Source organism: Balaenoptera borealis (assembly GCF_965194805.1).
Source record: "Balaenoptera borealis genome assembly, chromosome: 4".
NCBI lineage: Eukaryota > Metazoa > Chordata > Mammalia > Artiodactyla > Balaenopteridae > Balaenoptera > Balaenoptera borealis.
Genome location: NC_138861.1, coordinates 48,583,737 through 48,604,867, shown reverse-complemented (window position 1 = coordinate 48,604,867; position 21,131 = coordinate 48,583,737). Strand labels below are relative to the sequence as shown.

The following is a 21,131-nucleotide window of genomic DNA, read 5'->3' as shown; positions in this document are numbered from 1 at the left end:
GCCTTGTTGGTTTTACTGTCCTGTGGGTTACAATGCCAGGTTTGTAATTTGGTCAAGTTACCTTGGGAAAATCCCTCAAAACTTTAACGTGGACGTTCTGTACAATAAAACAAAAAGTTCTTTGGTGCCCCTTTAAAATAGCAGTTCTTCTTACATAAGCAGTTAACTATGTTCATTACATTTAAATTAGATAAAACTAATAAATAAATTAGATAAAACTGTTGTTTGACATCTTCTACAATCCTTTCAAATCACATTCATCTTAAACCAGAGGAATTTTTTTTTATGCACTTTTTTTTTTTTAATTTTTACTTTTTGCTGCATTGGGTCTTTGTTGCTGTGCATGGGCTTTTCTTTAGTCGTGGAGAGCGGGGGCCACTCTTCGTTGCAGTGCACAGGCTTCTCATTGCGGTGGCTTCTCTTATTGCAAAGCATGGGCTCTAGGCGCGTGGGCTCAGTAGTTGTGACTCATGGGCTCTAGAGAGCAGGCTCAGTAGTTGTGGCGCACGGACTTAGTTGCTCCACGGCATGTGGGATCTTCCCAGACCAGGGCTCGAACCCATGTCCCCTGCATTGGCAGGCGGGTTCTTAACTACTGCGCCACCAGGGAAGCCCACTTTTTTTTTTTTTGGCTACGTCGGGTCTTTGTTGCCGCGCTTGAGCTTTTCTCTAGTTGCAGCGAGCAGGAGCTACTCTTCCCTGCGGTGCACAGGCTTCTCATTGCGGTGGCTTCTCTTATTGCAAAGCACGGGCTCTAGGTGCATGGGCTCAGTAGTTGTGGCGTGCGGGTTTCAGTAGTTGTGGCTCACGGGCTCTAGAGAGCAGGCTCAGTAGTTGTGGCGCACGGGCTTAGTTGCTCCGCGGCATGTGGGATCTTCCTGGACCGGGGCTCAAACCTGAGTCCCCTGCATTGGCAGGCTGCGGCACCAGGGAAGTCCCAGAGAGGAGGGTTTTTTTAATCATTTATTTTACCATGAGACTTCCCTGTGGTAGAATGGAATCATTTTTTTTAAAGTTCTGGTACATACTTGGATTTTCAATTCCAAAACTCTTTTTATTAATTATAGTATTATTTTATACTTATGTTCACTGTATACAAAGCTGGACAAAGTAGGAGTCTTCTATATTGTGCATGCTTCTCCTGGTAAACATTGTTATAAGAACAGTACACAACTTCCTGTCCATCAAGTCCATGGCCAGTCATTTAACCTTCAACTCTTCCCAGCATTACTCCTATCCTTTGCCTCAGCATGAGCTCCCAATTTTTCCAGCCCATCATTTCCATCCTGGTTTCCATCCTGGTTTCTGTGGTGCCATTTAACTATTTCATTCATTTATTCATCTCTTTTTCTTTTAACAATCTCTGTTAAACACCTCCTAGCACAAGGGAATAATTCATTTTGTGAAGTACCTGTCCTCAAGTTTGCAAACTAGTAAAAAAGAAACCCTCACATACCTTGATTATCTGCTACCATGCATCCCATATCACTCCTCAGTTCTAGGTATTTCCCATGGTCTGCTTTCTCTAGTGCCTAGAAAAAGCCACAAAACCATTCTGATTGGTTCCAATAAAATTCATGCATTCCAGCCTAATCTAAACTCTCACTGTAACATGAAAGCTTTCATGGTTTTTTTTGCTGACTCAACACTTTCTTCACAGCAGAATTTCTTCACTCTTCTCCGGAAGTGATTTACTTTTATTACCAGGAGTATGGCAAATTTCTGATGAGTATCTTGGAATTCCCTCTGTATTTTCACTCTTTCCTTTGTTCATCACTTCTTTCTCTTAAGAAGGAAAGGTTCTTCCTCCCTGCTAAATTAACCATCCCATGTATGTTGGTTTTTTCCCACCTCCTCCTCCTGGTTCCTTCACATTTTTCCATCAGTTTTTCCCACTATTATTTGCAATCTCCTCCAATCTACAGATTTATTATCCACTGCCTAAAAACATCCTCAGATATTTCACTCTTCCAAGAAGACCCTAATAACTCATCTAGTCTCATTTAGTTTATTTTTTTAAATCTTTTTTCTTTCTCAAACCCTCAAACTTCTTGAAAGAATAGTGTTACTCATTTTCTCAATTTACTATCATTTAGTCTGATTTGGTCTCTCACCTGTCTGTGCAATGGAAATAGTCCTCTTAAAGGTCATCAGTGACCTTTGTGTATCACATATATTCATCTTTTCATTCATTCATTCATATTTACTCAGAAAATATTTATTTTGTGCTTGCTATGCATCAGACACTTGCTAGATACTAGAGGTATATCTGAAAAAGACACAATCCTCTTTGTCAGAGTTTATAATTTTGGTAGAGGAAACAAACAAGTAGAGAGAGAACTATCAATATTAGGCAGTGGAAGAGTCACAATTCTTTAAGCATAAGGCAATATGAAAGTACAAGAAGCAATATCTAACTCAGCCTTTAGGTGGTCATGAAAGCTTTTGTGGACATGAAAGATTTTTTTCCTTTAAGGCTTCTCTTAAAGAAAAAAGAAAAAGTATTCAAAAGAAAAGGGGAGGAAAGGTATTTCTAGCAGGGAAAGTATCTTTCAGGAAAGAATCTAAAAGTTTATATGCTTTTGGTTATCTGTAAATTCAGTAACACAAGTGCAAAATTTGGAGAAGTGGATGGTGAAGATGCCCTGGAACAAGGGTTCTACCTGGATTGAGTTTTTAAAGTTCTGTTTCAATGTTTGTGTATTTCAGTGTGCTTTGGGCGGGCAGGCAGAGAAGAGAGGTCTATGCCTTTCATCTGATTCTAGCAAGTAAGAACCTATGACTTCAGAATATGAAGAGCCACTGCTATAAATGTAGTCAGGGACCAGCTTATGGAAAGGCTTTGAATACTAAGCTAAGGAGATACTAAACTGTATCTTGAAAACTCTAGTTTGAAGAACTTTAAGAAATACAGTATTATGCTCAGATTTTCATTTCTGGAAAGTTCACTCTTTGTAATGTGCATTATAATATGAGACAAGCAAGAAAGCAAGACTGCAGAGAGGGGAATCTAGGACACATGAAGTAGTCCAGGCTTGAGCTGAATAGTCAGTCATCTATGATAGTGATCATGAGTACAAAGAAGAGGGGTGAGTCAGAAACATTTAGAAGGTAGAATTTAGATTTTAGTGAGGTTCTGCCCCCCCTCATACAGAGCACACACCGTACATCCCTACACAGCTCCCCACCCCCACCCCCCGTCCCCACATGTCCCGTCTTAAGTATTTTGTACTTCTACATTTTAAATTATTTGAGCTTGGGACTGTGTCTTTGGATTTTCCGTCCCTCATAGCACCTAGTGCAAAGAATGATGTTTCTATAGCATACACTGTGTTCTAAGAGCTCTGCATATATTAATTCATTTAATGCTCACAACAACCCTATGAGATGCACACTACTATTATACCCTCTTTTCAGTTGAAGAAGAGTCGCAAGAAGGTTAAATACCTTCCTAAAGTCATGCACCTGGTAAGTACTGGAGCTGAGATTCAAACCCTGACAAATCTAGCTTCGGAGTCCAGGCTGTTAACCAGTATGCCAAACTGCCTCAAAACTGTAGTCACATTTTTGAATACCACCTATCCATTCTTAAATTTAAAGCAATGTATAAAAATGTTCTAGTCTCACAAGAATAAATTTAGTGCCTTATTTGATTTGTGTGGAACAGCTAATGATTTTGCTTTCTAATGTTTATGTTTTAATCCTTTCAGAACCAATCCGAAGATACAAAACTTACCACAGTGATGTCTTTAGTACCTCCAGTGAAAGTCCATCTATTATTTCCTCTGAATCAGATTTCAGACAAGGTGAGAGGGATCTGAACAAGCAAAATGTTCTTAAGAAACCATGATTGTTCTTCTCTTTCAGTAGTGTTGAGATATAAGGTGTCAAAAGAATAATTCTATATAAAATTTTTTAATTGTAAAAAACTTCCAGTTACTCATTTTAACAGTATTATAGGAACTTGATAGCAGTTTCATCAAATAGCAGTGTAGTCATTTTCGTAGTAGAGAAAATAATTGTTTTCAAAATAACATGACTTACCTCTAAAGAGTTTATTGACATTATGTCACTAATTTGATTACATGAATATGATTTGTAAAAATTATCTTATGTGTCTGCTGAATTCTTGAGTTTTAAATAAGATAACTTGATATTTTTATCTCTTGTACTATTTTTGTTTCATTCACAATCAGTGAGAAAAAGTGAAGCGTCAAAGAGATTTGAGTCCAACAGTGGTCTCCCAGGGGTAGATGAAACCCCAAGTCAAGGCCAGTCACAGAGACCAAGGTATGTAATATGAACAAATGATAATATGTTTCCTGTTGCTGGTGTTTTTTTTTTCTTTGTTAGAATCAAGGTGAATTTTTTTTTTTCAAGGTGAATTTTTAAAAATTATTCTTTTTCCTCTATTTTCTCCATTTTCCTTTTCCTTTTCCTCCTCTTTAAGTTCTTGCAAATTCATTCAATTATGTAAAAGATGTTATAGTAGTTTGAGTTATTGGAATCTTTTAAAATTAGAATTGGCCCTGATTATTTCTAGTTTGTGCTTGATTTTTTAAATTAACATGAATATAAAATAACTTATTAACAGTAAGGAAGTTCTGAAGGCACGGCATTAAACATCTGTGAGAAGATAGTAAACTTTGATTTCTAAGAGAATAATACTTCTTTCGAGGTTGAATGGGCTCAACAAGCAGGCTTTCAGTGAGTATTATTTGTTGAATGAATAATTAATAGGTTACTACTGAATAACCTATTATGTAAAAAGTTAATTTTTCACTACATCTTTCCTGGCTTAAAAGAGGTCATCTTGTATTTTTTAAAGCCCACTTCGGGCTGTTTAGAGTTCACTTTCATACTGAAATACTCAGGTTTCTTATAAAGTGTCGTGTATTATTCTTGTGCTAGGGTTAGAATGGTGGTATTATAGGCATGGATTGATTTACTTTGTTTGAACTGAAAAGTGTCAAATCAGTAGTGAATATATTAATGTGTATCTTTTGCAGGTGTGTACAGGTTCCTTACATGAACAGAAGCATGTTATTAATGTTAAGCATTAATTTGAAATTCATAATGTGATAGAGAACCAGAGGTTGCTTCCAAATTTACTCCCAAACGACAGGAATCCTCTTAAATTTGATATCAGTTCATTTAGTTCAAGTGCCATTATACACAAAAGAATCATTTGAAAATTAACAAAAACTTGCCCCTGAGTTGATTAATTCTGGCAGACACTGTTTCATACCTGTAAACTATTAATAGACCAGGTAACCCTAGCCATGTGATTAAAGCAGACAATTTATCCAGGGTTTAGACTCCAAGTAATTACATGGCACTAAAATTATTCCTTAATATTCCAGTTTTTATGAAATTTGTGTGTTTTTCTCTTCCCTCTTGTTCCTTTTAAAATAGTCTATGAGGGACTTCCCTGGCAGTCCAATGGTTAAGACTTCGCCTTCCAACACAGGGGGTACAGGTTCAATTCCTGGTTGGGGAGCTAAGATCCCACATGCCTGGAGGCCAGAAAACGAAAACATAAAATAGAAGCAACATTGTAACAAATTCAGTAAAGACTTTAAAAATGGTCCACATCCAAAAAAAGTCTTCTAAAAAAAAAAATAGTCTATGATACTTTCTTTGAGGAAAGCTCAAATAAGTATTCATTTACCTAAAGTGGTATGTATGATCTTTGCATAATAGCATTTTCTATTTTTATGACCCCATTGTGGTAGTAGTATTTGTGATTACTATTTTGGTAATTTTGACCAAGGAGGTAAGAGACAAAGACAGATCTATGCTTGATATTACATAATTTTGTTAAAGAAGCAAAGCTGTTTTGGGATGACCAGCAATACGAAGCAAACGTTGAATTGCACTAAGCTCTGTGTTGAATCGAGGAAGTCACTCTTCTCTATATATGTAATTTGGAGAAAACTTATAAATAGTTAATATGATGCCCTTTTAACTTAATCAGAAGTAGGAGTAAAGATAACAACTGGAAGAATTGTTGGGATTATGTGTTGATTGATTGTTTTTCTGTTTTTTTCTTTACAGTAGGTCCTTGTTGGTTATCTATTTTAAATATAGCAGTGTGTACATGTCAATCCCAAACTCCCAGTCTGATTGATTGATTTTATAGTCAATTTGCTAGTTATTTAAAATACATATTCCTCCAAACAAAACTGAACCATTTTGTGAGTCTTATTTCAATTTTCTTGATAAGGTACCTCAAAAGCGTCAGGATTATAAGAGAATCTTAGTTTTGACTGTTTCCAGTTTAATTTTAGGAAACATTAACATTGAGGCCTTAGCTCATCAAATCGTAATTTAGTGATAAACTACCTTTTATTTCACACTTTAAGAGGGTAAAAAACACAACATAGTGTTCATAGCATCTGCATTAGATAAAGTTATAGGTGAAAAAAAATATTTCAAGGAGAAGTAGATTGTTAGGTCTGTGTATTTATTACATTTAATATAAGGTGCTAAAACTCTACTTCTTTTAGAGTACCCCATCTCTTCTTTCTGCCCAAGGAAAAACACATTAACTAAGGTATTGTCTAGATTCCTTATTCAAGTGCAGAGTTTTCTGTATGTGTACAAAGGCTTCTGATAATATCCTTAACATGCTGGTACTTAATCGGGAGGTTCTGTTTGTTCTTTAGGTCACATATTTGTGACATCTATAAATAGTTCTGTATTTAGACATGCTGCCTGCTTCTTTATAAAATTTCCATTTCTTTAGCTAGAATGAAATGGAAAAACAGATCCAGACAGTGCTATTGATTTGTATCATAGTGGGTGGGGGGAGATTAACAGGAAGTTATGAGTCAGATCCAGAAGAATGAGTAATTTTTGGATTTTGAGCTTTCAAAAGTGTCTTTCAGTGACCAAAAAAGATATTCAAAGCTGTTTTCCAAAGAGCAACACTAAGTTTTTTTTCTGTGTTAACTTTTGAAGTACAATTTTTACATAGTGCAATTCCCACTGCTTCTGTGCCTATCTGCTTAATGATGTAACCATTTTTTCTGTCTCAAAAGAACCTATTTATTCATTCCTAAATCATCTAGGTTTTCTGAGTTTTTTGTTTGTTTTTCTTTTTCTTTCTTTCTTTCCTTCTTTCCTTCCTTCTTCCTTCCTTCCTTCCTCCCTCCTTCCCTTCCTTTCCTTCCTTCATTGGGTCTTTGTTGCTGCGCGTGGGCTTTCTCTAGTTGCGGTGAGCAGGGGCTACTCTTCCTTGTGGTGCGTGGGCTTCTCATTGCAGTGGCTTCTCTTGTTGTGGAGCACAGGCTCTGGAGCGCAGGCTCAGTAGTTGTGGTGCGTGGGCCTAGTTCCGCAGCGTGTGGGATCTTCCTGGACCAGGGCTCGAACCTGTGTCCCCTGCATTGGCAGGGGGATTCTTAACCACTGCGCCACCAGGGAAGTCCCTGTTCATTTGTTTTGTCTGTTTAGTTTGTTTGTTTTTTGCCTCTCAAACGTTTCAGTCTTTATAGGAATTTCTACCAGATACTGTGTTGGGCCAGATAAAGTGATGATCAGTCATTTTTTGCTACCTGTTTGTAGCTCTGGTATAAAATAATTTGAACAAGAAGGCTAATATATTTGATGAAAATGACAGGTGTGAGTTAAAATGTATAGATTCAAATTCTTACCATTTTCCTTGACCCCATTAAGTGAGAGTGAGCCATAAAATCATGTTCAATCATTTGCGCAACAAATGATTATTGAGTACCTGCCATGTACTGGGTACTTATAGGTACTGGAGATGGAGTCATGAACAAGATCAAGAAGTCCCTCAAGAGATTTTCTAGTGCTGAGGGATAGCCAGTAAACCACTGAAAAAACAAGTAAGTAATGCACCATCAGAGTGTGATGGTGCTTGGAAGAAAAATAAATCAGGCTAAAGGGATAGAAACTACAGGGGTGTGATGTCCAAATTCTAGTTTACATAGGTAGGGTGATCAGAGGAGGCCTCTCCCAAGGGGCGACGTTTGAAAAGAAAACTATTTGCAACAAGGAAGTAAAACATGCAGATATCAGGGGGAAGAGGGTTCCAGACAAAAGGAACAGCAAGAGCAGAGACCCTGAGGTAGGGGAGATGTGTCCATGTTAGAGGAATAGCAGGAAGGGCAGCATAACACAGAAGGCAGCAGAATGAGTGAAGGGCAGAGTGGATGGTAACCAGGACCCAAATCATATCAGACCTCAAAAGCTAAGGTGAGCACTTCAGATGTTATTCTAAGTGTAATGGGAAGCCATTGGATGGTTGAGAGCATAGAGAGCCATGATCTAATTTACATTTTAATGGGATTGATCTGTTCTGTGAAGAACAGATTGCAGGAGTAAAAGACCAGTTAGGAGGCAATTACAGTACCCCATTTGAGCTGCATACCACACAGACTAGGTTGCTAGTGGTAGAGAAGATTCAAATATAGATTTCTTCAAGGTTGTGCCCTGCAGGATTTGCTGGTCATTCAGATGTGGGATTTGTAAGAGGAATCAAGAATGACTCCAAGTTGTGTCCTAAGCAACCAGTGAGTGATTGAGAGAAGGTTGCATGTAAGGAAAAAGTATCAAGAATTTGGTTTTGGACATGTTAGGTTAAAGATACATGTTAACATCCAAGTAGAACACTCACCTAGGCAGGTGAGTAGAATTAGAATTCAGGGGAGAGCCTGGAGTTATGGGAATATAAGATAATTAAGACTAGGTGACTACATGAGATCAGGTAGATATGAAGACTGTGGAGACTAGAAAAATCTGGAGGTCTGAGCACTGTTGTAGTCTAACATTAAGAGATTAGAAATGAAGGAGGATCCAGTAAAAGACACTAAGAAGGAGGAGCCAGTGAAGTAGAAGGAAAATAAAAAGAGCATGGTTTTCCAGAAGTCAGATGTTTAAGAAGAGGAATGATTAAGCAGCTATGTTATATGATGCTTAGAGGTCAAGTAAGATGCAAACTAAGAATTGCTTAGAGGTCAAGTAAGATGCAAACTAAGAATTATCCTTTGGCTTTGATAACACAGAAGGTAGTCATTTTTGTGACTAGTTTTGGTGAAATGGTAAGGACTCAAACTATTGGTCTGAGTCCAAGAGAGAGTGGGAGATGAAGTGGAGATAAAATTTAAAGGACAGTTTTGAAGAAATTTACTCTAAAAGACAGCAGAAAAATGAGACAGAATCTGAAAGGAGATGTGGAACCAAAGGAGGATTTTTTTGTTCTAAGTAGAAAATAGTACAGCATGTTTGTATGCTAATGAGAATAACCTAGTGCATGAGACTAGTGATGCATGTGAGAGGGTAATTGCAGGAGCAAAGTCTTTGGGTGGGGGAGAGGGCTAGAATCCCATGCACAGTAGAGGTTTGACGCCTGTATAAGTGTTCAGGAGATCCATCCGTTGTAACAGAAAAAGACAGCAGAACATACGGATGTAGATTTGGAAAGTCCAGTGGTAGAAGGATAAGGAAATTATTTCCTGATTGCTCCTTATTTCACCAAGAAAACTGAGGAAAATTCGTCAGTTGAGAGGAGACGAGGGAGAAAGTATTGGAGCTTTGAAAAGAAAAGACAAGGAAGAAAATATGAAATAGTTCTCGAAGAAAACTAATCACCAGGCAGTACTAAGAACCCACTGAGATCAGTCAGCATGGTTCTGCAGTTTCATGAGAGTTGAGGTCGTATGCAAAGGAATGATTTTAATGATGGGCCTTAGAATTCAAGTAGTGTAAGGGCAAGAGAGGGTTGATAGAGAGAAAGTGGTAGAGTCAATGGACTAAAATTCCTGATAGAGTCGGTGAATTATTTGAAGGGGAGTGTAAGAGGAAGTAAGCTAGAAAAAATAAGGAGATTAGATAGAGAGGGAATTGAAAGGTAGAAATAGGAGATTGTAGAGGTGGTGCAGTTATTGTTAATAGCCAGCATAACCATGGGTGTAGATTGCTGGCTGAGGTGGAGGAGGCCAGGGTATTGGAGCACTCTTCAATCTCTGTCACACCACCACGAATGATGACAGCAGTAGTGGTGAAGACCACTGAGTCAGCCACTTAAATCTTTCATGAATAAGGGGGAGTTGACCACAGGACAATGTCTAGAGCAAAGCAGAGCAGTGGATGGTGTGAGTTCATAGCATGTACTTCAGGAAAGCTGGGGGCTCTTGGAGGAGGGGTCAGTAATGATCTGGAAGCTGAAATAAAAATCACAGGGCCTCTCTGTCGCATGTCCCGGCCCACTGGTGCAGGATTATGAGAATAAAACAGCCCTGATCTGAGAGAACTGCAGGGGAAGCAGTTTTCAGAAGATGCTGGGATGTTAAGAGAAGAGGTGAAGGATGTAGATCTACCCACTGAAAGTGGGACACCATACTATATTAGTATATTAAAAATAGGACTGAAATGTTACTGCAAGGGTTCTTCTGAAATGAAAAAATAAAATTTGTTTACATTCTTGATACCTTACTTAACATGACTTTTTCTTGATTAGACTTAAAATAATTGTTTTCTTCCCAACCCTTACTTTTCTCTTCTATATAGCAGACAATATGAAACACCCCTTGAAGGCAACTTAATTAATCAAGAGATTATGCTAAAACGGCAAGAAGAAGAAATGATGCAGCTGCAAGCCAGAATGGCCCTTAGACAGTCTCGACTGAACCTGTATCCAGGAGACACACTCAAAGCTTCCATGCTTGACATCACCAGGGATCCCTTAAGAGAAATGGCCCTAGAAACAGCCATGACCCAAAGAAAACTAAGAGTAAGTTGATTCTCAGGTTACTGCACCTAAACTTGGCCTCACAGGGAAATGTTATACAAAGTACTTTAAAAAATTCTATAGGTATCCTATAGGTTGCCTGTAGTTAAAATTGAAATCTCATATTAGTTTCCATTGGTGTTAAATATCTTGTTGGTTGATACTAAAATAAATATTTAGCTGTTTTCATGATTTATTTTTTTTTTTTCCAGACACACACACTGTATTTTATTTTTACAAGAGATAAATAGACTGACACCAAGCATTGTAAATGGATGACCACAACAAAAGCAACAATGATTGCAATTACCAAACACGAAACACACTCATACTATGTCATAATATAGACATTCAGTCCAGTAATCCTCCACTGTAACAGCTCCTTTACTTTGCAGTGAAAATTGATTTGTATATTCTTTGCCTCTGAGTCCTTGTGGGATTTTTTTTTTTTTAATTCAAACAGAAAGTCACAAAAATTATAATCATCCTCATCAGTTCACTCAGTCCCATGTAATTAATTTTTTTTTCATCTTGATCTTTTGTTAGCACTTTTATGAATTCATCAGTTTTCCATTAGAGTTCTGAAAATGCTTATTCATTCAGTTCAGCAGTACAATCAGTTACCAGAAACCTGTACTTGTCAGAGTCTTTTCCATGAATTCCTTGAAGATGAAACCCTTTTATAGGAACATATTTGCAAAAGCATCAGAGTACACCCAGAACTGTCTGTAAATGACAAAAGACTTAAAAATGACCACGGTTAAAGATTTGATGAAAGTTCATAATAATTCAATTGACAAGGAAATTTAGTTATTTCTGAGGGATACATTTTAAAGTAATAACTAGAATTATGACTTATAACATTATACCAGAACATATAAGATTTTTAGAAATTTCATGTAATGTCTGAAACATTTATGTTAACATATTTCCATACAAATAACCCAATGAATCTTTAATATTAGTTGTTTTGTTTGTTTTTTTATACTGCAGGTTCTTATTAGTCATCACTTTTATACACATCAGTGTATACATGTCAATCCCAATCGCCCAATTCAGCACACCACCATCCCCACCCCACCACAGTTTTCCCCCCTTGGTGTCCATATGTCTGTTCTCTACATCTGTGTCTCAACTTCTGCCCTGCAAAGCGGCTCATCTGTACCATTTTTCTAGGTTCCACATACATGCGTTAATATACGATATTTGTTTTTCTCTTTCTGACTTACTTCACTCTGTATGACAGTCTCTAGATCCATCCACTTCTCAACAAATGACTCAATTTCGTTCCTTTTTATGGCTGAGTAATATTCCATTGTATATATGTACCACATCTTTATCCATTCATCTGTCAATGGGCATTTAGGTTGCTTCCATGACCTGGCTATTGTAAATAGTGCTGCAGTGAACATTGGGGTGCATGTGTCTTTTTGAATTATGGTTTTCTCTGGGTATACGCCTAGTAGTGGGATTGCTGGATCATATGGTAAATCTATTTTTAGTTTTTAAGGAACCTCCATACTGTTCTCATGATTTCCTTTCTAAAAAAACATTAGATGGAGTTAGAGTATCTTAACTGTATATTTTAAAAGTATATTCATGAACCTAAAGTCAACTGGCTTTATCCAGTATTGTGGGAGATTGTTTTTTAATATTAAGAAATTTTTTATCCCACAAACGAAGAAGATCAGAGATAGAGAGTTCAGAGGTGGTTCAGAAGCTCAAGAATGCTATCAAGCGCATTCCACCTTTCTGCTCTGCCATTCTCAGAATTTTGACAGTAATTCTCTTTATAGTTAAAGGATGACTGCATTATCTCCAAGCATCATATCCTCATATTACAATATCCAAAGATAAGAAAGAACAAATCTTGTATCTGTGGGGGATTTTTCTTTTATGTGTTTAGTTGGTTTATTTTTCTTTCATCATATATCCTCTATATTTTTATAAGCATAAGCTCAAAATGAACGTAGTCTTTTCTCATATAAAATATCATGAACATTTTACAACTTTTATAATACTATTGTTAAGGGCTGTAAAGTACTCCCATTATGTGAACGTACTGTGTACCATAATTTATTTAATCAGTTTCCAGCTATTGGACGTTTAAAATGTTTCTAATTTGTAATTGCTATAAACATCCTTATAGCTAAATCTTTGCAGATAACTTCCTCCAAGTAGAATAGCCAAGTCAAAGGCAAATACCTTTTAAGACATTTTATACATATTGTCAAATTGCCCTTTAAAAGTTTCTTCCAATTTATGTTTCCTCTGATGATGCCTGTTTTCACCATATTCTTACCAACTCTGATACTATCATTCTTTTTTTTATTATTATCACCAATTTGATAGATGAGGCAGTATCTAATTTGTATTGTTCCTTTACAAATAATTCTTCAAAAGCAAAATAAATGTTAGGAAAGTGATAAAATCTAGAATGATTTTTTTCTTTTTAGTCCTACACTAAGAAAGTATATTATCTTACTCTGTTTCGCGTTTTCTTGCTTATTTCAAAGAATCTTCTTAAAAGCATATTTGTATACCCTGAAATTGATAGAATTCAAATTTTCCTCATAGTTTTCTAAGGAGAAGAAACAGTATTGCATGGTGAAAATTACACTGAACTACAAATTAGAAGACTTGGATTCAGTTGCTAATAATTCAATTTCTAATAATATGTCTTTATGTACATTTTTAAACCACTTTGTGTCGCATTATGCTGATTTTTAAAATGTGGAATTGGGTTGTAATTTATAAGACAATGTCTAATTTTAAAGTTATTAGATTCCAATAAAATACAACTGAATTTATTTCAAGCCAAAGGGAAGAAATTCAATAAGGCTTCATCAATTTATCATTATAACCAATACATTTGTCAAAATTAAGCAGTAGGCAGGATAGCATGGGCTGCCAATAATTAAAGGCCCACATAAAGCATAAAAGGCACTATATATACACATCTTTTTCTAAAATCATAGTTTCAGAGAGCTAATGCAGAACTTTGGCTCATTAGAGAGTCTGTACCTTTATAGTATGCCACTGTTATGTGTCATCTCACTAAAAACCTGTGTTTCCTTTCAGTCAGTCGGTGTCTGCTTTCTTCGTCAGAGACATGCTATATCAATGACTAGAGAATTTGAGCTATTGGTCATTGAAGGACCACATAGTGTTGTTTCTAAAAAAAAAAAAAAACAAAAAAAAAAACAAAAAAAAAAAAACAGCAGGAAGGGGGAATTCCCTAGAGGTCCAGTGGCTGGGACTCTGCGCTTCTACTGCAAGGGGCCCAGGTTCGATCCCTAGTGGGGGAACTAAGATCCTGAGAGCCGTGCAGTGCAGCCAAATAAATAAATAAGTAAATAAAATAAAAAGAGTAGGAAGGTTATATTTTTGAGGCTGAAAATAGTACTAGTATTAGGAGGAACAATTTCACAATTGAACTAATGTTATTTCCCCAAACATAAGTTTTTAGTTCTTTTTTTTTCTGTATTATTTTTGATGCAAACAAATTTTTAATGTTCATACTCTATTGCCTTATTTGATCTGTATCAAATTCTGTGTTTCCCATGGCAGACTATTGTCGTTTCTTCTACTCTGTTTCTATTCTCATTTAAAATGTGTCCTACTGGTTCGTTGAGTATTAAAATGCTTACTGTTAAACTTTTACTTAAATGTTACCTGTCACATGTTCCACACCTGGCTGTTGGATAGAATTCCCACATCAAGCAACCAAATGAACTGTACAGTGAAATGCAAAGAAGAAACCAACAAAAATAAAACTCCAGTTACCCCCCATTAGTTCAAACACATGCATGCACGAAAGCTTGCCCCCCCGCACACACCACCTGCCTTTGGCCTCAAAATTAGCCCTGCATTCATTCTACCTTTTGCCCATTTGGACATAATTTTTCCGTCTATTCTGAATGCTGCTCCCTCCTGGAGTCTAACTTGTTTTAAGTTATCTCTTCAACCAATTCTCCCCTCTAGGCAGAAAACCCTGGATATACAAGACATAAAGGGAAAGAGTAGCTTGAAAAGAAGTAAATGCACAATGTGGACTCTACTTTCCCCAGCTCCTGAGATATTATTTTCTTACTAGAAGCAGAAATAGGGAGCAGAGACTGTGATACTTATAATATCCCTAGTTGTCACTAATTAGAACAAAAAAGTACAGGATTCCAAGAACTTGATTACAGATGGATGTGTCTTTTGTAATATCAAAATAGATGTCCAATAACTAAGACTTGTTTTAGGACAAATTGAATATCACTCTCTGAAATAATGAAATTCTGTTCAGTAACTTTACACATTAACATTATTAAACCAAATCCTTATGTGAACTTGACAACTCTATATTACTTCAATAATTGAGACTGCTATTTTTTTATTTTGGGGAGTTTGAGTCTACCTGGAGTCCAAAAACTGAAAACCTTTATTTATGTAAAACAGTATAAAGCCAGGCTTTATATTTTACGTTGCTGGTAGAAAATGAAGCTGATAAAACTTCTATTCACACTTAGTGTAAGGCACATTCCATTCCCGTTCTTGGCAAATTCCACCATACTTCTTTATTGAAAGTTTTTACATTTGTTTCAGATCACTAGTTCTAATATGGTGGCCTTACATGTAGTTGTTTATTATTATTATTATTACATTATTTTCCTTTCAAGGAAAGAGCTTGAATAAATGATAAAAACTATTGATTCTACTTCTGTGATTCACAGAATTTCTTTGGCCCTGAGTTTGTGAAAATGACGATTGAACCATTTATATCTTTGGATTTGCCGCGGTCTATCCTTGTAAGTAATAAAACCACTTTGTGTCACTTTTAGAAAATAATTTTAGTAATGATTTTTTTAAAACAGTAAAATTCTTATAATGTTTACGTTGATAACTTCCATTCATTTTTTTCAATTGTAGACCAAGAAAGGGAAGAATGAGGATAACCGAAGAAAAGTAAACATAATGCTTCTGAGTGGACAGAAACTGGAACTGACTTGTGATACCAAAACTATATGTAAAGATGTGTTTGATATGCTTGTGGCCCATATTGGCTTAGTGGAACATCATTTGTTCGCTTTAGCTACCCTCAAAGGTACCAAGGCATTTTAAATTCAGGGTATAGTATGGAAACTTGGCAACAACGACTTCCTATATCTGTTCTGCCTAACCTTCTTTTGGGAAATATTAACTACATGGATATGTCAGCATTGAGAAGTAGGAGGAGTTCCTTTTCCTAACTAGGTACATTGTTTTAATAGCCATGTCTTTTTAGCATCTTCTGTACCTTATCATGAAGATTTTTCTCTGGCATTGGCTATATAAACATAGATTTTAATTGTTATATTTTGTGGACCATAATTTTGCCTACATATGTACTCTAGAAATTAGTATTCTGCTAATATGAGTTTGAATATATAGCAGGACCCTATTTCTGAATTTCCATATCAACTTCTTCAGCTTACTATCCTAGAAACAGTGTCTTCCTAAATGTTGTCAGTTGATGACGGAAAATAAGTCATTTCACATTTTTTAAGCGTTACATCCACTGACCTGTGACGTTCACAACCACGGTGGTCTCAGAACACAGATTCAGTAGAAGCTGCTGCTATTTATCAATTAGAATTATCATAGCAATAAGAAACCCCTTGGGGACTTCCCTGATGGCACAGAGGTTAAGAATCCGCCTGCCAGTGCAGGGGACATGGGCTTGAGCCCTGGTCTGGGAGATCCCACATGCAGCGGAGCAACTAAGCCCATGCACCACAACTACCGAGGCTGTGCTCTAGAGCCCGTGAGCCACAACTACTGAAGCCCATGCGCCTAGAGCCCATGCTCCGCAACAAGAGAAGCCACTGCAATGAGAGGCCCATGCACTGCATCGAAGAGTAGCCCCTGCTTGCCGCAACTAGAGAAAGCCCACACGCGGCAACAAAGACCCAATGCAGCCAAAAATAAAAATAAATAAATTTTAAAAAAAAGAATTAGTTTTTTTTTTTTAAAAAGAAACCCTTTGGAGCTGGGTTTAAATAAATATTTCTTTAATATTACTATATTTATAAATTGCTCTTCAATATTTCAGATTCCTGTTTACCTCAAAATTTAACTTAAAAAGCTTTGACAACAAAGTACAATAAATTATAATTGAAGGATCAAATCACTCTGAAACCCTACAAGATCAGGATAACACCATCTTTGTCATACAAGAAATATGTCTTTCAACTTAGTTTATTGAATTCTTGTTCCTTAAACACTAATAATTCATTTCGTAGAGTCATCCAATAAATATTCGATTAGTGCCTGTTGATGTTCTATCAGTTTACTAATTACAGTTTTAAGACTAATCATGTAATACTATCTGTATAAAAATATTCAATTAGTCAGAATTTTTTTTTCTTTTTTTTTTTAAATTTATTTATTTATGGCTGTGTTGGGTCTTCGTTTCTGTGCGAGGGCTTTCTCTAGCTGTGGCAAGTGGGGGCCACTCTTCATCGCAGTGCGCGGGCCTCTCACTATCGCAGCCTCTCTTGTTGCGGAGCACAGGCTCCAGACGCGCAGGCTCAGTAGTTGTGGCACACGGGCCTAGTTGCTCCGCGGCACGTGGGATCTTCCCAGACCAGAGCTTGAACCCGTGTCCCTTGCATTGGCAGGCAGATTCTTAACCACTGCGCACCAGGGAAGCCCAATTAGTCAGAATTTTGTATCTAATTTTGTATCTAATTTCTTAAACATTCTAGATAAGTCAGATTTTACTGACTAATCTTTTATTTGGAGAGAATCAAGAATTAAATGATGACATTAAAACTAAAAATAAAATGATGATTATTGTTCCTTCTAGGTTTCAGTGGTAGCTCAACTATAACAAATATAGCTAATATTTATTGAATACTTACCATGTGCCACATGCTTTAAACTACCAAGTATTTTATAACCATTATGTCATTTGATCTCTACAACAACCCTAAAAAGCAGGAATTAGTACCATCCTGATTTTACAGACAAGAAAATTGGTGTCTAGATAGGTTACATAATTTATTCAGTATCACACAGGTAGTAAATGATGTGACCAGGAGTTGAATACACGTCTGTCTGTCTTCAGAGCCCTCATTTATAAAAGACTGAGCCATACTGCCTTCCATCCATATGCAGTGCCTCAGAATTCCCTGCCATACTTCTTAACAATCCTGTTTTATTCTGGTGTAAAACTGTTCTGTGTAAGTCTGACCGAAAAATGAAGAAATTAAAAGAAAACATGAAAGTATTTTTATTTTATCTGAATATTTCTCATTCTGTTCTAGATAATGAATATTTCTTTGTTGATCCTGATCTAAAATTAACCAAAGTGGCCCCAGAGGGATGGAAGGAAGAACCAAAGAAAAAGAGCAAAGCCTCCGTTAATTTTACTTTGTTTTTTCGAATTAAATTTTTCATGGATGATGTTAGTCTAATACAGTGAGTACACAAGAGTTTCTATGTTTCTCTTTTTGGCCCCTGGTCTTTTGACCCTTTAGTTTACTGATTTATTTTATTCTGAATTATTTTGAATTATTTCAAATAATTATTGAAATAATTATTTTCAATAATTATTTTATTATTGAATTATTGAATTCTGATCAATGATATTATTTTATTCTGATCAATGATAAAGTCTTATTTATCATTGCTTATTATTTTATTCTGAATTATTTTATTCTGATCAATGATAAAGTCTTCTTTATCATAAAAGAAGTATTTCCTTCAATATAGTTTATTAATTTCTTATACTTAATCATAAGCCATCTTGGCAACTAAACTTCTATGCCAATAAAAAAAATCACCCCAAGATTCAAGATCAAAAGCCTAGATGTTTTGTGTATTTGTTTTCCCAGACATTCTCTGACCTGTCATCAGTATTATCTTCAGCTGCGAAAAGATATCTTGGAGGAGAGGATGCACTGTGATGATGAGACTTCTTTATTACTAGCATCCTTGGCTCTACAAGCTGAGTATGGAGATTATCAACCAGAGGTAGGATTTATTTTTTTCTCCAGGACAGATTTTGCATTGGTGTTCTTATAATCAGCATGATTAAAGACTAAACCTGGTTGAAGTGTTTGCTGTTTATATCTGGAGATTTTTGAGGCTAGTTTGGTGCCTCAGAATGACCGAGTTCTCCGTGTATATTGGTTATTTCAAATCATGCAGTGTGGGATTTCTTTCTTTCTTTCTTTCTTTCTTTCTTTCTTTCTTTCTTTCTTTCTTTCTTTCTTTCTATTTCTTCCTTCCTTCTTTCCTTCCTTCCTTCCTTCCTTTCTTTCTCTCTTTCTTTTTCTTTCTTTCTTTCTCTCTTTCTTTCTTTCTCTCTCTTTCTCTCTCTCTCTCCACCCCCCTCCCTCCCTCCCTCCCTTCCTTCCTTCCTTTCTTTTTTTTTCTGTTTAAAAATTATCCTGTTTCAGAGTTTTGGGATATCTAACACTTACCCTTCCTTCTCCCTATTTCTAACTAACAGATACTAGACATAAGGGTTACCAGCCAAATCTGGATCAAAGGGGTCTTCCACCTTCCACATGGATCCATGCAGTGATAGGCTGAGAACCCAGCAGAGCTCACTGTATGGAGGACACATGTTCAAGGCCAAATGCACCTGAATACAAGTGGACCTAAGAGGAAGCAGGGAGCAAGAAGAGACTCTGCCACTCAAGCAGCATCCTTCACAACATTAATCCTTAACTATAGTGACATTTGGCCTTTGATTGTCAGTCTCTTCTCAGGCTTGCTGATCAGTTCAGTCATTCTACTTCACTGAATAAAACAGAAAGAGATGCACTTTCTCTAAAACTCATTCCTCAGAGAGAAGTATAAATAGGAATACCTTATCTCTAGTTGAGGCAAGAACTTTAAGATAGGAGGAAGAGGGCAAACAGAATTTCTTACAAAAACACTCTCCTTCTAGGTTCACGGTGTGTCTTATTTTAGACTGGAGCATTATTTACCTCCCAGAGTGATGGAGAAACTTGATTTATCCTATATTAAAGAAGAGTTACCGAAATTGCATAATACCTATGTGGGAGCTTCTGAAAAAGAGACAGAGTTAGAATTTTTAAAGGTAAGCATGCAAGATTACAAATGATGAACTTTTTATCTTTTTCAAAGTAAGGAAGAAGTGTTGGAAGACATACATCTAAAAGCTCAGGTGCCAATAACTGATGCTGTATGCTTTATCTCAGCTCATTTATTCCTGACTAAAACCATGGTATTTTAATTCTCATTTTGTAAAAGAGAGAACTGAGGCTCAGAGAGGAAATGTAATGTTCCCAAAGTCAGTGGCTGATATGTGGAGCAAAACTATGATTTGAACCCGTATCTATCTGGCTATGGATTATATGCTTTTATCCTATTTCATACTCTCAAAATCAAGATATATTATAAAGAAGAAACAATTGGATTTTGTGACTGTCTGGATAAGAAAGGCAAGTTGAAACTAATTCTAGGGTTGTTTTGCTTTGTTTTTTCTTAAAAAGCTTAAGATTCAATTATATCTTCTAAAAATAGTCTTTCCATTAATGCCAACTAATTCACACAGGGGAAGGGGGTTAGAAAAATTGATTTATAGTTTCAGTTCTGCCACCATGTTCCTATAAGACCTTAGTTGAATACCAGTGCATTTATGATCAGAAAAGACAGTACTATGCAAACTTCCAATGTGAACAGCAAATATGTGAAAATATTCTATTGAGAAGAGAAAATTCAGAATATTCTCCTCTTGGGGGGACTTCCCCAGTGGTCCAGTGGTTAAGACTCCCTGCTTCCACTGCAGGGGGTGCAGGTTCGATTCCGGTCGGGGAACTAAGATCCCATATGCCCTGTGGCGTGGCTGACAAAAAAAGAAAAGAAAAGAAAAGAATATTCTCCTCTCAGTAATTAAAAATAAAAGAATATTCTCCTCTCAGTAATTATTCTCTAATTACTGTTAGCTCCCCAGGATGTAACAGCATGCCTTAAATTTGCTGCTCCATAATAAGGGAAGGGAGCCAAGTTTCCCTTGGCCCTACAAATATCTATAAAGGGGTTTCATTCACAGACTTATACCACCTTTAATCTAGGATCCATGGTAAGAAAGGCAGGGTGGTTTGTTTTAAGTTGACTCTACTTTTAAAGACATTACCTTATGTACTTATTTTTTTCCTCGGTTATTACATGTTTATACTTGTAGGAAGTAAATATCAAGTTATATTTTTATTAATAAAGGTAGAAGACAGATTAACACAGCAGAAAGAATTCGCATGGGGATTTTCAGACAGTCTTGCATTTGAATTCTTGTTTCAACCAGCTGGGTAAACTTGGACAATGTACTTTAACCTCTCTGAGCTTCAGTTTTCCCCATATAAGTAGTGTGCTTAAT

At 36.4% G+C, this 21,131-nt stretch overlaps 1 protein-coding gene and 1 long non-coding RNA gene across 21 annotated transcripts in view; one reads left to right on the top strand and one right to left on the bottom strand.

The window, feature by feature from the left end:
- Positions 1–15,465, bottom strand: part of LOC309628322 — a 129,346-nt gene extending 113,881 nt beyond the window's left edge. The window contains exon 1 of the long non-coding RNA XR_014244418.1: positions 11,698–15,465. This is a non-coding gene — a long non-coding RNA (uncharacterized lncRNA). The remainder of the gene's footprint in view (positions 1–11,697) is intronic.
- Positions 1–21,131, top strand: part of PTPN13 (protein tyrosine phosphatase non-receptor type 13) — a 247,308-nt gene that overhangs the window by 119,496 nt on the left and 106,681 nt on the right. For 16 of the 20 annotated variants that reach the window (XR_014244298.1, XM_082391058.1, XM_082391057.1 and 13 more), the window contains 8 exons: positions 3,711–3,806; positions 4,197–4,290; positions 10,534–10,756; positions 15,475–15,549; positions 15,671–15,845; positions 18,049–18,202; positions 18,619–18,757; positions 19,683–19,835. Coding sequence is in view for 19 of the 20 variants with exons in the window: in XM_082391058.1 (XP_082247184.1) it covers positions 3,711–3,806; positions 4,197–4,290; positions 10,534–10,756; positions 15,475–15,549; positions 15,671–15,845; positions 18,049–18,202; positions 18,619–18,757; positions 19,683–19,835 (1,109 nt within the window). In the remaining variant the exon portion in view is untranslated. Of the gene's footprint in view, positions 1–2,677; positions 2,769–3,710; positions 3,807–4,196; positions 4,291–4,596; positions 4,708–10,533; positions 10,757–15,474; positions 15,550–15,670; positions 15,846–18,048; positions 18,203–18,618; positions 18,758–19,682; positions 19,836–21,131 lie in introns of those variants that run through there. The other 4 variants (XM_082391051.1, XM_082391056.1, XM_082391047.1 and 1 more) reach the window with 3 other exon arrangements.